The sequence below is a fragment of the Hylaeus anthracinus genome, unplaced genomic scaffold (genome assembly GCF_026225885.1).
Source record: "Hylaeus anthracinus isolate JK02 unplaced genomic scaffold, UHH_iyHylAnth1.0_haploid 3, whole genome shotgun sequence".
NCBI classification, from domain to species: domain Eukaryota; kingdom Metazoa; phylum Arthropoda; class Insecta; order Hymenoptera; family Colletidae; genus Hylaeus; species Hylaeus anthracinus.
In genome coordinates, this window is record NW_026535284.1 from 10,090,291 (window position 1) to 10,107,529 (window position 17,239).

Here is a 17,239-nt window from a genome sequence, read left to right on the forward strand (position 1 = left end):
AATCTGAATAGGTACATACCTTTAAGAATGTGTCGTACATCCTAATTAATCAAAAGGTCCTGATTATGCACATTTGTAATCATATATTGTGGTGTAGGCATAATCTGTCCAACGATTGTGTCCTCGACCAGCTCCTTTCGCGAATAAATAAAAACACATGGAACGTTTACATCATGTTGTATCACAGAATTTTCCATGGAAACCGTTACTTCAGTATTACACGGCTGCTCCCCCTTGCATTTTTTCTTGTGTATGTAAAGCGATCCAGTGTTGGTAAATGTCCTTGTACAAAACTTGCACACGTGTGGTCTCTGACCAGTGTGAATGTGGATGTGCTGATTTAACGAAGCCAGTCTTTTAAACGACTTCGTACAAACTTCACAATGATACTTTGCTTCTCCTGTATGCGTCGTTATATGTCGTGCTAGTGTATTTGCACGTGCGAAAGCTCTACTGCAATACTGACAAATGTAAGGTTTTTCTCCACTGTGCGTGCGTAAATGTCTTTGTAAGGAACTGCTTTTTGGGAAGGCTTTACTGCACATGCTACAAGCATACGGTTTTACACCCGTATGTGTACGCATATGTATAGTAAGAGACGCGTTCTGTGCAAAGCATTTGCTGCAAACCTCGCAAAGGTACTTCTTTGTAATTTGGTTGGCACGCACGTGACGCTTTAAGTGATTTACTAGAGACTGAGCCCGCGCAAATGATTTGGGGCAATTCGCACATTTGTGTGGTCTGTTGTAACGACTCTGAAACAGTATTCAATCCCACTGATTATAAACGTTCAAATATCTTATATGCAACCATCTTAAATAACTTACTTTCTTTTCCTTTTCTACACAGCCTCCCATATTAATACTGTCCATGTCATCGCTATCATCTAACTCTGAGCTATCAAATATTCCAGCCATGTGTTGTATTAGTTCATGATCTTTTAATTTATCTACTCTTGAAAATCCTTTACCACAAGTCCGACAAGTATACTTTATTCCTGTATGTATGAACAGATGTCATCTAAGGTTTCTCTTTGTAGCAAACTGTTTTTCACACTGAGTACACTGTAGACTCTTAGCAGGAAAGTTTCCAGTCTTGCCATCTTTCGTATTTTCTTTTCCATCTTCAATAGCTTCAACAGACCTTTTGTTTAATGAGCATTGATAGAAATTATCCAGATCTTCTTTATACTCTGCATGACTTTTAGCATGTATTAAAAAGAAATTCTGATGAAGAAATTCTTTTAAACAGATTTTACAAGTGTATTTTGAACCTTTTTGTTGGTCCTTTAGAAATATATCATCCTGAAATGAAAACATTATTAATGTTCAGTTGAACAATGAAATAATGATGGAATATTGAATACATACTCACAAAAAGATTATTAATTCCTTTATCTTTGATGCTTGTGACTCCTTTATCTTGATCATAACTGACTCTCCTATCCTTACTATTTCCTTCTTCCCAATCTGTTTCATGATACATCACCACATGATTTTCCATTTTTCCCAAAGTTGAATAGTGTTTATCACAAACATAACAAATATATTGCAATTTAGTTCGGCATGTATGTACACTACTACTAGCATACCTCTGTAACGATTTTTTCGAACAGGAATATTTCATACACAGTGTACAGCGAAATTTAGTAATATGTGATATAAGTGGTGTGTCTTCATCATCTTGTGTGCCATTTGTTTTTGATGTTTCTTCTAACACTTGTGAATTATCCAATGCTTCAATGTTATTTACATCACTACCAAACAAAGTACTTTTTAAAGATAATTCTTCATGTTTAACAGAATTAATTTGTCTCATAGAATCCTCTAACAAATTATTAGGAACATTTTTTATGTGTTGTTTTTCGTCAGGGTAGAAATTTGTAGAATTAACTTCTTGCCTTTTACTGTTTTCTTTTTGAAAAGATATCATGTCAGCAGTTATAGTTTTGACTATGATTTCACTGCTAACAGAACCATCCGAAGGAGACTTGAATTTGAGAAGTTGACGCAACTTTTCATCCGAATTTTGTATCTGACATTTAAAATTATAAAATGCATCCAAACGTTGATTACAAGGCAAACAAATCACTGGAGGTAAACCATCTCCTTCGTTTATCTGTCAATAAAAAATATAGAAAATTCAGTAGAATGAAGAGAACACTATTATCATAAGTATTTAACTTTAACATTGTTCATATACACATGTAAATGGGTTCGCATAGACCATACAATATTACATTTTAAAGAACATGTAAAACAAGGGATTGGATTGAAATTAAAAGATATTTGTCTTTTTATGTATTATAAACAGAGTAGCGAATTAACCTGTACGGAAGCGACAGCCATAAGTTTATGAAGAATAGCGTTCCCATTTTGGAATAATTCACAAATTTCGACAGCCTGTTTCAAACAAATCCGACATTTATTTCTATAAATCTTCTCATATGTATCAGCTAAGTCGATTTCTGAAACTTCCATTTTTATGCATTTGAAAACCACGCTACAAAACAGTGTTTTTACAATGGTGAAACTTTGACACTTCTCCGGTGCGCATGCATCGAAAAGTCTGTTATGAATGATTATAAACTAATACCGCGAATATAGATGTGATATCTTCGCATATTATTTTATTATTCTGTACACATAAATACGTAGTTCTGAACCAAAAACGACTTATTTATGTCTAATTATGTCAAATATATCATTATTCAAAACAAATACCAGTATCAGCACTCGGTTTAATACTCGTAGCGCCATCGAAATCAAATATAAATATAATTGGGTTGCTTCGTTGTTAAATTTTTATTTATAATATTAAAAAACACCCAAACAGTACTTCTTTTTTGCTTTCTAAAGAATCTAACGAATACGTTCTACAATTCCAAACTTTAAATCCATACAAGTAAATTGGAATTGAAAGCAAAAAGGAAAAGGTTCAGAAATACTCTGTTATAATTTGAAATCCATGCCATTTCTTATTGTTTAATTTTATTACTCAAGTCCAATCAACGTTACAATACGTTTTAAGTATAGACATTTTTCAACAAAAAGATATACAAGTACACTGTCTGTACACGTATCACAGAGTAAATACAGTTGCATTTATTCAGAGGCTATTGGTTACAATTATAATGCACCTGTAATAAGGACAAACCTATTCTTGTTTCTTCTTCATACTCCTCGATTTCATGTTCACAATTTAAACTTCAAATCAACATACATTTCTATTAAATTAGACATTAATTATTTAAATAAAACTATGACACTATAAAGCATGGTATATTTAGAGAATTAAAGATGAGAACATGTGGTGAGTAAAATGGTCAAAATTTCAGAAAAGAATTAAACTTAAATTTCTACAGTACCATACGTATGTAACAGTTTATTATACATATAGGTAATTTCTATAACATTTTAATGCAAGCTTGAAGTATTAACTATAATTCAAATAATGGCTGACATTTGAAAACTTCATTAGTTATGTATGTATGCAAGAGCATTATTCTACATATAAGAATATCTACATGAGTGTTATTACAGATAGAGTTACAAGTTTCAATATCCATGGATTTGGGATCCAGAGTATGTGGATGCGATGGTATTCCAGAAGTCCTTGTACATAACAAAGAGTAGGTGGTACATTGTAATTGTCAAATCTTCATCAGTTGCTATAAAATTGTAATTGTTGACTGTTACAGGCAAAGAAGAAAAAAGTATAAATTATACTTCACTTTAACATAAATAGAGCTCAACAATATTTATCAACTATTCCAAAGACTAAGTATGCCATCCTCTGCAGCTATGGACACTACACTGCTATGTTTGACATTTTCAGTATGTGCATATCTGTCTTATAAATATATCTTGTATTCATGAAAACCAAGTTCAATGGAAAATATATTGTTATATAGTTAGTCATGTTTTAGTAAATACAGCAATATCATAATGCAAATTAGAATTACATAATACTTAATTTAGCTTAATTCATAAACCACATTTTAGTAATGTAAGCAATTACAATTTATGAAGATACTGCAATATTAACATGATTCTCGGTAATTATGACTAAGTTTGATTATAAAGATTGCAATATAAAAATATATGTACAAAGATCAATACCTCCATTTCATGGATTGTGAACTTGTTGGAAAATGCACAACGTATGATATTACATATTGAAAAAATCTTTACAAAATTATTTGCATTCACTTCATTCAATGTGTTGTCACCTTTTGCTAATATGCTGAATATTCCAAAAAATAGGCAACAATGATGAATGAATTCAATGGCAGAAGAGGATCTTTCATGCTACTTTGTAATCATCCATTATTAATATGTTGTGTCATCAATTTAAGGTAAATACAAATATTTTTATAAAGTAATTATTATTGCCAATGTAAACGCTTCCAAATTTAATAAATTGGTATAACAGGTCCTATTTTAACCTACAAATGGATTGCTTTTGAAAAATATGTTAAGCTGAAGAAATTGCATGATGGCCAGACGCGAGAAGAAATATCAAGGACAAAGGCTGGTCGTGTCAAGGTCAATTTAAGGTCACTTCTACTCTTTTTAAACGGCACTTTGCATATTACTCATCGCAAAAGTCAGAGTACAGTCAGACCACATGACGTGTGATTTTATTAATTTTAGAAACAAATAATGAAACTTAATTGATCCCTAGAATAAATATTGCTTGTTAATTTATTGCGAATACTACACTGTATGGTCTCTTTAATAGATGATCTTTTAAGTTCCAGAGACATATAGAATACAAGTAAATGTAAATAACTTAATACTACTGCCATGCATTCAATCTTTTCAACTCAATGTTTTCTGCAAGTGCCATTTACAGATTAAAATAATGCAACTATTTCATTGAAAAATATTAATCTTGTCAAAACTGCTACAACTGGATTTTAAATACAAAAAGAAGGATTTAACAAGAATATAGCTTTGCATTAATTCAAAAATAAAGTTTCGACGTTGTTCATATTCTATCCTCCAATTAACATTTTACTAATAATTTTAAGGCCTACCATTATTCCTATGAGCGTATTACAAACATTTTACAAACCCAAATGCGGATCACTGGAATTCGTTGATCTGCCAGTGTCCAATGTCTGAAACTTTAATCTATAAAGCAATGAAACACTTAAAAATGTTCTTAACACTAAACGAAATGTTGTAATACACGGACATCAAATGGTTTCGAAAAATAACATTCAACATTGCTAATTGAAAACAATAATTTTACAAGATCTATAAACATATATATCCTTCAACCGCTGTGCTTTTCTGATTTTGTACAACTTCAAAACTGCTTTAAAGTGGATGGTGCATAAAAATTCAAAATTATTAGCTAGAACTGGCTATTCTATATTCTAGCGTTTCTCGATTATTATTAATTTTGGTCTAACAAAGCTTTTCATTATTTTCATAGAAGACAATGACTAATGGTATACAGTGTACAACACATAATCGGAACAATCTTAGATGCGTTATTAACTCGTTAGATAATAACATATTTATGTATAGTACAGTCTTGCAAAAAATAATAAATTTTCTGTTCGCCGTTTTTAAAAAATAAACCATCTGTTCTCTTAAAATTTCACTTATCCTTTGGAAGAAAAATACGTATGTACTCCAAGGAATATTCTACACCTTACTTCGTGGCGTTTTTCTTTGTGCATGTTCAATGCGATTAAAAAAGTAGAAGTTTTTGAAGGAAGTCAGTTTTATAAAAGGAACGCGTATAAAATCAATTAAAAATTTTTGTTTAAAAACAAATACTCAAAAATTGGATGGAACGATAAGGTACCTCGCATATTGCGTTCAAGATAGACAAATCGTATTCAACAGTTCGTTTTGTTTGTTAATTATGAACCTATTTCCTTAGCTGTACAAATAAGCGAAAATATATGCCAATGCGTGGTAATGTTTAGTTTTTTTTTCGTTCAAATAGCGCGAATCAATTATGAAAAAATATTATCGACGATTACAAATGAAGAATTCCGCGATTATTAAAAAAATTAGGAACCTGTTTCGCTTTTTTCCAAGGATTCCAATTTTATATGGAACTTGTCTTTTCATCGTGACTCCAGTTTATCGTTTTTTGTTTGCTTATTTGCCCTTAGTCGTTGGTCAGCAACGCACGATTGTCAGTAATAACTACTTTTTGTTTGGTTTATTGTGTAAATATTTTCAACTTTTAATGTCCTTACGTTCGAATTAATTAACACAGTACCGAGTGTCCGTAGAATATACCCTCAGCTCTTGTGCATTAGTTTCCTTTGTGTCGATGAATTAAATGTCTAATAATTAATCACAATACTTTATATAGTTTTATATATTTTACATTGGCGAAATTTAAGAAGATTTTTAGAATTTTATGAAGCTACTCGAAATTGGAAGTGAAGAACTGAGGAGTTCTTTGTTATTTTTCAATGCATTGATTTCGAAATATGCACAGAATGTGTTATAAAATTAAAAACTAGTGATTAATGTTATCTTCTGTAAAATAAAATGAATTAGCAATTATTTTGCTACGAATTTCGACAAATTACATATATTGGAGAGCTTTTCTCTCTTAAAGTTCCCCAATGTTCATGTCTTCTAACATTTTACACACATGAAGGAATAACAAAGACCTCGGTTTGAGGGTGTCTCTACCCTTAAAATCAATAGAAGAAGTGCGTGTGTACATACAATTGAAAAGATTGGTCTAGGTCTGTAACACTCTAGCGTAAACGAAAGTATTACATTTTTCAGAGATCTTGTGAGCTACAAAAATGATAAAAAAGAAGCGAAACTAATTTGTTCTACATAATGTGTTATGTACAAGAGAGTTTACGCCATTTTCTTGTGTAGTGGAAGCATTTTATAAGCAAAAATTGATATTGAGCAACACAAATGTTTAGAAAATTGTGATTTAAAAATATTACAAAAAGTTTATTTTACAACTGTTTATAAAATGTAATACTTTCATATGTATGTATAATCTATATAAATAGGCAGAAAGTTAAATACACATATAGGTACACTCATATACATGTTATTTACAAAATTTACGGGCACCCGGTAGATTTTGCGCAAATTCTCTAACATTAAAGACTTCAACTGGTTCATAGGTTAAATATTTCACTCTCCTAATAATTTTCGTTAAATACTTTCGTCATCGTGGTCTCTGATTGTTGTTTTTTTTTCTTTTCTAATGAGTAGCGTTCATTTATATTAATTAATACTTATTAGGCCTAATATATTGCATTTCTTAAGATTCAATGCAACAAACAGTTAAGATATTCTTGAGTCTAAAATAAGAAACTTTATGTTTCATCTGATCTTTAAGCATTCAATGTATTTTATTTTGAAAACTGAAACAGGATAATTTTACGTTAAATAAAAATCACCCTATTTTAGAGTTCCAAATACTTCTTCTCTTAATTGCATTAAATCTCAAGAAACATTCTTATTTATCTATTTATTTATTCTGTTATATCTATATATTTTCGAAAAGCAAATAGTTTGATTTCGTATTAAAAAAAAATCACATCTTTCTTGAAAACGCATTTTAACATTTCGAAGTATGATCAATTATTGTTAATAATTCTTGAAAATACATTAAAATAAGTATCGATTAAGTATAAATACTAAATGGCAAGAGATTCATAAATTTAGAATGCAACAGGTGTTTTATATAATACCAAATAAATAACATTATCGTATTATCTTTTTTTTTTAATACAAAATCGTAGTACACTATCCTTCTTTTCGTTATATGCTCCTACGATAAAGATTCGAAAAATAGTGTCGTAACAGCTTAATATTATTTGTTATTTAATTATAATGAGTATTCTTTTTATCGACAAACAATAGTTTTGGTTACACTGAGATCGCATCCAACGGAGATGATGCTCTCTTTGCACATATTAGTGTCGTTATATAGTTATCATCTCGAGTATGCATCATCAAAAAGGAAGAATAGGATTCTCCTTTCTTATTCAGTATCTGGATCCATCGACAATCACATAAATAAATATTTTCTTAAATACATCCAACTTCACTATATTAGCTTTGCTAATAGTTCCTTGGCGTAAAGAAAATAGTGTTAATTCAAATTACCTTATAAAGTATTACTTTACCGGCAGCTGGGTTCGTCGATAAATATATACAAATTAAATTTAAATCAAACTGAACACTTTGTACTGCCATTAATGAAAAGAATTTTCAGCTGCGAGTAATTAAAAGTATCATTTCCACTTTATTTATGAACAGCCTTATTATATTTAAAATTCGTCGAAAATAAAATGATGATAATGTAATTAAAATAAGTTAACTATATTTAATTCCTAATCGTATTTAAGTTGCATGCTGGCAATTATAGAATTACTTATCCGTTTGATCAATTGTACATATGTATTTTCTATACAAGTCTTCATCCAGGTACACATACATTCTAATTAACAAGAGCTGAGTAACTTTCACAACCTTTTATAAAAAAATGTTTAGACAATTTAAACGTAGTAAAATGATAAAACATTAAGCAAGTTAATGTTTGTAAAATATACAATCTTGAATATTTAAGTTATACTATATACAATCATTTTTGAATCTTTAATTATTATCATGTTTCTCTTGGAATTTCAATGTACTACTAATTAATATATATATATAAGAGTAACTACTTAAATACCAATTAGTACACACATAAATAATTTATATTAATAAAATGTTCACTGTTAGGAAACTTTATTACACACAGAATCTAATTTACTCAGCTCATATTAGGAAGTATTAAAATCAATATCAAAGCTAATAATAATAGCAGCTTTCGGTATGTGTTCCGTTTGTCTATTCAAAATATCTCACGAATCTTGCATTATTAAAACAAAAACAGAGGTCTACTCAACGCAAGTTGTACGAATCATACAACGTTGTTTATAATCTTTGATTTAAAAATATTCAATTTCACATGTTTAACAAGATAAATGCTAATACATTCAACAGATAAATATTTATAAATTCATAAGGTGTGCTTTGTCTGACACACCTTCAACTTTTATTTTAAAGCTTCTCTTTATTCAACGTGTAACGTGTATCTTGCCTGTTTACTTAGTTTTGGTGGTTTCAATTCTATCCTATCAATATCAGAAGTCTAGATGGTTTTGATTTTCGTTTTTTGATTGAAATAAATACTTCTCGAGCATTCTGTCTGGTACAGCTTCCATTCTGTCTCAACAATGGTAAAGAAACTACACTGGCGATTTCTGTACCTTCTCGTTGCCAATCCTTTCGCTATCTCTTCTCCCAATTTGTGTCGAAAAAGCAAGTCTCAAAGTAGCTGCCACGAGTACGATTCTATTCAAGAATTTGAGCTCGACTTCAAAAGTACAAAAGTACTTGTTCCGAAAATAACGGCTTGCAGTTCCTCGGCAAGATAGTTATATGGAGCTGATGGTTGTCGTATTGAAGGATGTACTGTTCGAGCTATTGATACAATATGGCATTACCTTTCCGTGCACGCAGGACCCGGAAGTGCCACGATTCAAAATCAACAACAGCAGCCCAGAGAGAGCTGCGAAACCGCCCGCGGTCATCAGACCGAGCGCTGGAAGTTTCTTAGACGAAAGAACTGGTCCCTCTTCCAGTTTGAGGTAGCAGAGGCCAGGAAGAACGTAGGCTAAAGGTACAGCTGCTAGGATACCGTTCAATTCGAGAACCAACCCAAGGCAATCAGTGGACATCGAAATCAGGTATGCCACGATTACTATCGTCAGAGTGATAATCAAGTACTTTCTGTCGGAGTTAGGAACGTATGCTGTGTGGTCTTCTAGTTCGTCTGTCCCTTTAATTGCTGTCAAAATCACCTACAAACAAATAGCACTTTTACTCAAAATACTCTGGATAAAGGAAGATTTTTAACGTTTTTGTTATTAGCAGACTGCGGGTGTTTATGCAAATTCATGTTTCTACAAACAGAAATAAAGTACCGAAGCTCGCGAACGTATAAACAGCCTGGTTATTACTTGGCGAGTTACTAGTTTACCAAGTAAATAGTAAAGTAACACAGTTTTGCATCGGGGTCTATCGTCATTCATCTCTATTCAGTACCTACTCGTTATGCATTTTAATTTACGCGGTTCTCCTGTTCATTATTCTACATTTCCTCTTTGCGATCCACTCTCTCCCGCAAGGTATTATACATACTGTTCCATTACTTCCATATTCATCATATTCTAACCATATTCGCAGAGATGTTTGCGTCTTCTTCCTAATTGACGTTAGCTTTCAAGCCACGTTATTATATTAGGTCATTATAACATTATCAGGTGGTTATTACTAATTTTCGTTTACTTTTTTCTTTGGAGTATATTTAAAAAAATGCATCAATAATAGCTAGACTCATTCAAGGAATTTTCTTTAGACAAAAGAGTCACAAAAAATGGTGTTAACTCACCTCCCTCGTGACGAAGCATTCGATAGGAAAGGTCAGGAGGATAGTCCCGCTGAACATAACCCTGGCGAAGTTCATCAGATCATCGTCCCAACAATAATTCTCCATAAGATCACCCTGTACGTACGCGGTGAAAGTAGCGTATCCGATGATCCCAAAGGCAGTCGCTATCAAAAACGAAGTGAACAGTGACCAATGGGTGACGACGTCCCACTTTTGTTGAGTAGCTCTCTCTATAGACTCGTAGATAAGGAACGTATTATGATGGCACATAAAGGCGAATGCCATAATTCCAACGGAGGGTATTATGCCCGGGAAGTTTGCAAAACGCCAGCTATCTTCTTGATTTGGCCTGAAAATCGATTCGTATTTAATCACTCTCAGCGATGACATTCTCTGGAAGAAATCGGATGAACGGACAATGTAAAAGAGAAAATTTGAAATACACTCGGAAACTTTATCAATATACTTTACTGTCTGATTAAGGAATTGGAACCTGCTGGTAACAAGTTTTCAATCAATGAACTGATACAGCTACAGTGAAAGTTATTTGTACACATTGGAAATGAAAAGTGCTTTTACTGTTACTGTTCCTTCCTTTTCCACGTTTTCTACTTCTAATACCCATAGATTGCGGATTGTATGCATTTATGTTGTACTGAGGGTTTATTTTTATTAAACTGAGCCACTCACACAATTGCGGACATCGTACCCATCCGAATTAAGATAGCCAAGAGTATGAAACCGACGCAGACCAACGAAAGGAATGAGATCTTGGCCAAACGTGCAACGTTTCTGTAAAGACACAGTGGTATTGTAATGCAGACTGTCGCGAAGAAAATGACCACTTGACGGTGAGCGAAGATGTTCGTCTCGCTCATCCCTGTTACCCTTATTAGAACTTTCGTCACAGTGTCGCCGACGACAACGTTATAAGAGACCATTGCTGGAAAGAACGGAAGATTTAATTTAGCCCACGAATAATGGTACTTGTACGTACAACGGCGAGAATATAAATAGGAAAATACGCGTTTTCAAATTCCACTGTTGATACAACGGTCGATAGGGATTGTATTAAGTGCACTTTCGTTAATTTCATTTATCTTATTCGTGTTGAGTGGTTTCTTCTATTTGTCTGCTTGTTTAGAATTCAACGAAGAATTCAATTAAGAGATTACTGGGAGTGTAGCGCTCAAGAAACATAAGGTCACTTCAAAGTTTTATTTTTAAGGAAGAGTGCCAATTAAAAGATTATATAAAAATATTTTAACTTGAACCCAAGATAGGCTTAAATTTGATTGCATAACAGATTGTATTGCATTTTACAATGTACGTTTTACAACGCATGATCCATCTATGTTATTACTTTCAGATATGATCATATATTGAATTGGATTGTGTCCAAACATTTTCCCTATTTATATAATCGCCACTGTAAAAGTATGCTCAAGTACATTTAAGATCTCTAAACAAAACGAAGCGATAAAATCACTGAATAGTATCTGGATTCTGTCTGTATATTTTACAAATTTATCAATTTAAATTGACTTATTTAATAAAGAAAAAATGAGAATCGCAAACAGGTGATATTAATTTAGTTTTATAATAATGACTGTGGAACAATGGATAGGTTACATGAAAAATGCATTTACCTATGAATGGGTAAATAAATTGTAGAGTGGTGAGAATGTAAAATCCAGTACGACCAAAGCTAGCCCTCATTAAACCCTGGTAGCTCATCTCTCCACAGATATGGCCACTTCTGACCATTAAAATCAAAGAGTAATCAGTGAGACCAGCTACCACTATTAATAATGCTATTCCAAGACCGAATCCAGCTTGATGGAGGGCATATGGTATGCCTGAAACGTTTTATTAAAATTTCATTTTTCTTCTCAAAAGTTAAGAATTATTGTTCCTTCTTACACACCGAAGTAATCTTTATTTTAATCGTGAACAAAATTTCGTTGCTATAATTCAGCCAATTTAGAATATCTAATTTAGTTTAATGCATTCGCGAATTGAAGTGCACAGTATTTACATTTATATCGAAAAATTACATGTACGCTTATGGATTACGTACATTTGTGTATTTATTCAAGTTCGATACTGTCTATTATATTGAGCAAAGCCAGCCTCCTCGATAGGTGTTCCCCGATGAATCATTCATCATACAGAGTCTCTAAGTGAATTTAGGCATGAAGCCAATAGCGATTGAAGAAACAAAGGTAATACGAACCCCTGAGCTTGAAGAAGGCCAAGGATCTTGATTTCGTCTACCCAGCTCTCATCGTGCAAAATGCAACTCTTTTACGATCTTTTAGATAGAGACGCCAATGACATTTTATGGTCAAATCTTTTTCTTTGTCAAACGCTTTATTCTTTGTACTGTATATTATTGTATATTAAAAAAAATATATACATTTACATATAATAATATGCAATAATTCTATATAAAAAATAATTCAATTTATAGATGAAAGTGGGATACCTAGTATATACATAATTAATGCGTATCTGAACGTAAAAAGATTGTGTATTGTTTTTTTCACGAATGCATTTGTCAAACATTTAATTATTCAAAGACAATCATTTAAACTTCGGCGTTTAGGAAGAATTTCTTAATTATATTTTTTAATTACCAATGACACCACTGCCAATAATAGAATTGATGAAATTAAAACTGGCCAGAGGTAGACTATTGAATTTTCCGGATTCTTCCTTCTTCTCCTGCAAAATCAGATTTCACGTATTTACAAATACTAATAATTAATTGAAAATCGATTTAGCTATTCCGTAAAGAACGAAGTCACGTTATCTTTGGATATTCTGCTTTCTATTATATATAGTAAGTTAAACAACTCGCAAATGGATATTGTTGCAGAATAATATTCACCCGTAGTCATTGATGTCTATCAATCGATTTTCCACGTGTACGGTGTATCATTATAGCCACACACGCATATGACAAAATATATCCAGCTACTATACATTTCACAGTTCTTCGAATCGTGCTTTCCATTTACGCTCATACATATTTAACAACCGTCCGTAAATATAATTGTACACGGTAGGTGTACAAAAAAAGCACAAGAGAAACTGGAGCGTAAATTAATGTAATTCTCAATTTCGGTGATATATACTGTGAAGTATATAGCAATTAAAGCTGATGGAGCACGGATTCGAATTGGATGATGAATAATGAATTCTCTCTTACCCCGACTAATTGTCTCATATCATCATAGGACTCCTCAGAACCGAGACTGCCACCCTGTTTGGAATAAAAATAAACTGTTAATATTAATCACGATACAGTCATCTAAAATTATAACGAAAATTTAGAATATGTCATTTTGACCATTCCTTTTACAATTAGAAATCAAACAAGAGATTAATAATTTTTTTAAACAAAATAAGGGATGTTTAGAAATAATTGGAATATTTAAATTGTCTTATTGTAATGCCCCACCCTATCCGACCATATTTATGGATCCATTTGTCATCTCTTTACAATCTACATTATCTTCAACGCGATTAAATACAAGAAAATAAAAATATACAGAAATGTACATAGACAAATTCAAACATTCATGCGAACTTAAGTATCCCAAATTGTAAATATAAGAAACGAGCGTAGGAAAACTCGGGAGTCCCAAAAATATTTGCTTATGATGATAAAAGACCATACATATCAACTTACTAAAGTATGGAAGTATATCAAATGTAATTTGTCAAATAATTTTATTCATATATTCATAAGATGATATTTAGGTGCTTCCGTTTAAACGACTCGCCTTGTACATGTGAGAGAAAAAGAATTTCCATCATATTTCAAGTAGGTGAAAGAGAAAAATGCGTGGGAAGAGAATCCACATATACACATCAGATGACTTATAGATTTTCTTCCTTTGCTGTAATAGTAATGCCGGACACTTCGAAATACGAGATATTTATTTTGTTCTTTTTTTAAATAAATAATGACTTTTACGACACCTATTCTTTCAATAATTTCTGTTTGCACAGCTTAAAAGACGTCTTTTTCACAGAAAAGGAATTCTTTTTTTAATTATTTCTCTATAACGACATAATACTCAATGTAAACAATAAGTGACTGATTCTGTAGAGCTATAAGATGCTTTCATAAGAAAATATTATGTGCAAATCAATTTTTACCTTCTAATTCGACATCCAATAAAGTAGAGGATATTATAAAATTTAAATTGCAGACTTATCTAAATCAGAATTTTAAAAATACATATTTCTACAAAGGATAAATGATCTAGCCAATTATCTCGAATATCAGACTGCAACTTCAGCTGTACCCTTAACATTTTATCTACCGGAAGCTTATTTACAAGCTCATTAATTCTAGCAGTTCCAGAAGATAAATTTAATTTGAAAAATCCTCTTCCAAGTTGTACACTCTTTTTAACTAAACCGGTAGTTAAAGCATTAGGACGTCTATTAAATTCCGATAGCGTCGATACGTTTTCATTTTGACCCTTTAATCAGAGTTCGCAATCTGATCAACTTTAACGAGGAATAGATCAATTTATCCGTGTGCACGAACCCGTTAACCAACACCTACAAACTGTAAGGCTCGTTCGAGCCACTTCGAACAAGTAACTGGATCACTTAAATCCTACATTCTCGGTAATCGAGTTATCCCTTGGTATACTTTTTTAACGTAACCCGTCTTTTGTCAATCCAATCCCCTGACTCGTGGGGAAAACAATCTCTAGCATAACCGCGCGCGACCATGTTCCTGCGGATCGTAGGATCAAAAGACAAAGCGCAGAGATTACGATAAATTAAACGTAACGTTACTCACATCCTCGTAGCTGTTCCTCGCGTCCAAGATGTAGCTTTTTTCGGTGGCATCGAGAGCCATCGCGGGGGTGATCGTTAAAGGGAGGAATCGAAGGTGGAACCGAATGAACGGAAAGCTTAAAGGGGAGGTCCGGCACAAGAGTAGGATCAAGCAGACGTTTTGAGGCGACTGCACCCTTTCTATCTACGCGAACTTCCGTTTTCACCCCCTTATTCCTCCAGTAGTGCTATGCATGTACAGTGGTCGTCGCGATGAGTGCGTGCGCATCCCACACTTGATGTTTTTCTGCGTTATCCGGGGGTGATGGTGTCTCCCTTATCGCTGCTTCGGATGTTACTGCTTCTCTTCTAACAAGGAAAGTCGGACGTCGATTTCAATGAAACTCTGTGGGATTCATTGGTCCAACCTGAGAACTATGTTCATTTTTTTCAACTCTTTAAGATTGTCTTTTTCAAATGAGCTAGTGGGAATTTCAAACCATTTTTTCAGCGTTTCTATAAATTAAACGTCCCTTCTATTTACATTTTATTACTTTTATACTAAGTCAGGAGTCATGGAAGTATAAATGAAGTCAATGCCTCTGATGTAAAGAGTGGTTTCTCCCTTAATGTGTAATACTTGGGCTGAATCAATGTAGAAAGTTCCATCAAAATCGGCGCGCTTCTCTGTAACTCGACTTCCTGATTTTCCTTTAATCCTCTGGGACCATGGATAGGAAATGCCCTAGGGAAGGATGATGAATGAAATTATATTAGTTCATAGAGAGCATAAAGGATGGGTATTGGTGACAGTGGTTTTTGGCTTTCGGTTCTTTTAAGGAATTCGTCAAAAACTCTTATGTTCAATTAAGTTAATAAATCAAATTTGTGCAATTATGATCGATGAAACATTTTCTTAAAGGAAATATTTTACCGACACATATGAAATGGAACCAAAACTTAAAAACTGGAATAACCAATCTTTATTATTTATTTAATATTCATATGTTATTTGAAACTACTGTTTCAACTTATGATTAACATGTCGAAGCCAAAAACGAAAAATCTTTAGAACTAGCTTTCTTTTTCTAAAAATCAACAGTATGATTTTTGTATGTAATTGAATTTACATTGTTTACTTCGACTACTTAAATATATAATTCTTGTAATCAAAATTTATAGTTATAATAATTATAAAGCAACCTATTATATCGAATTCGATTAGTTTATTTACCACTTCATAAAAAACATCAAAGTTATAAACATATAAATAATGTACGAAGTAACAGGAATTTATAAGATAATTAAAAAGTAATTTATTACATACAATTAAAAAACAAAAATGATAGTTCTTGCATATTTTCATAAATGTTAACTAAGTAATTAATGGATACATAAACTCTGCAAGCAAAAATCAGATTTTTTCGACAATTCTTCTGTAAACACAAGCAAGTCTCTTTTATTTATCTTATAAGAATTAATTAAAGACTCGATATTTAATTATATATAATTATAATACTTCGTAATTATATCAATTATTAAATACTTAATTTAATAATTACTGTACAAATTAACTGTAATGACAAGAATGCATAGTCAGCAATAACATTATTGCGTGACACAATAATAATACGGCATATCCTTAATCACTTGTCATTATTAATCCTTATATACGTAAATCTACTAAGTGCTAAGTTACAGATAGTTAGCTAATCGTTAATTACTAAGCAAGAATTACCAATTTGTCAACGGTTTTTAAAAATTATTTTTACATGTTGAATTTAAATTGTACAAAATCAGACTCAAAATACCCAAACACCATTTTACTATAATATGTTTACTTTACGCGACAATGAAATAAACATATGAATATTTTACCTACATTTCAAGCAGCATAATATAAGAATTTGTAATTCCAGTAATCTGAACTTTTTTGAGAGCGATGATTTGAACATGACAAAAACGATGCATGCTT

At 32.1% G+C, this 17,239-nt stretch overlaps 1 protein-coding gene and 1 long non-coding RNA gene across 2 annotated transcripts; one reads left to right on the plus strand and one right to left on the minus strand.

Annotated features, from left to right (window-relative positions):
• Window positions 1-19: 19 nt before the first annotated feature.
• Window positions 20-16,098, minus strand: LOC128893543 (uncharacterized). The gene is given in 10 exon segments (XM_054154552.1): window positions 20-755; window positions 828-1,304; window positions 1,375-2,118; window positions 9,512-9,868; window positions 10,459-10,807; window positions 11,149-11,401; window positions 12,108-12,317; window positions 13,098-13,185; window positions 13,673-13,726; window positions 15,287-16,098. Coding segments are annotated over 10 exon segments (3,306 nt in total). The 5' UTR covers window positions 15,347-16,098; the 3' UTR covers window positions 20-41.
• Window positions 2,329-6,672, plus strand: LOC128893564 (uncharacterized). Its single transcript, XR_008461373.1, has 3 exons — window positions 2,329-3,836; window positions 4,266-4,357; window positions 4,435-6,672. It is a non-coding gene; the product is annotated as an uncharacterized LOC128893564 (long non-coding RNA).
• Window positions 16,099-17,239: the final 1,141 nt, after the last annotated feature.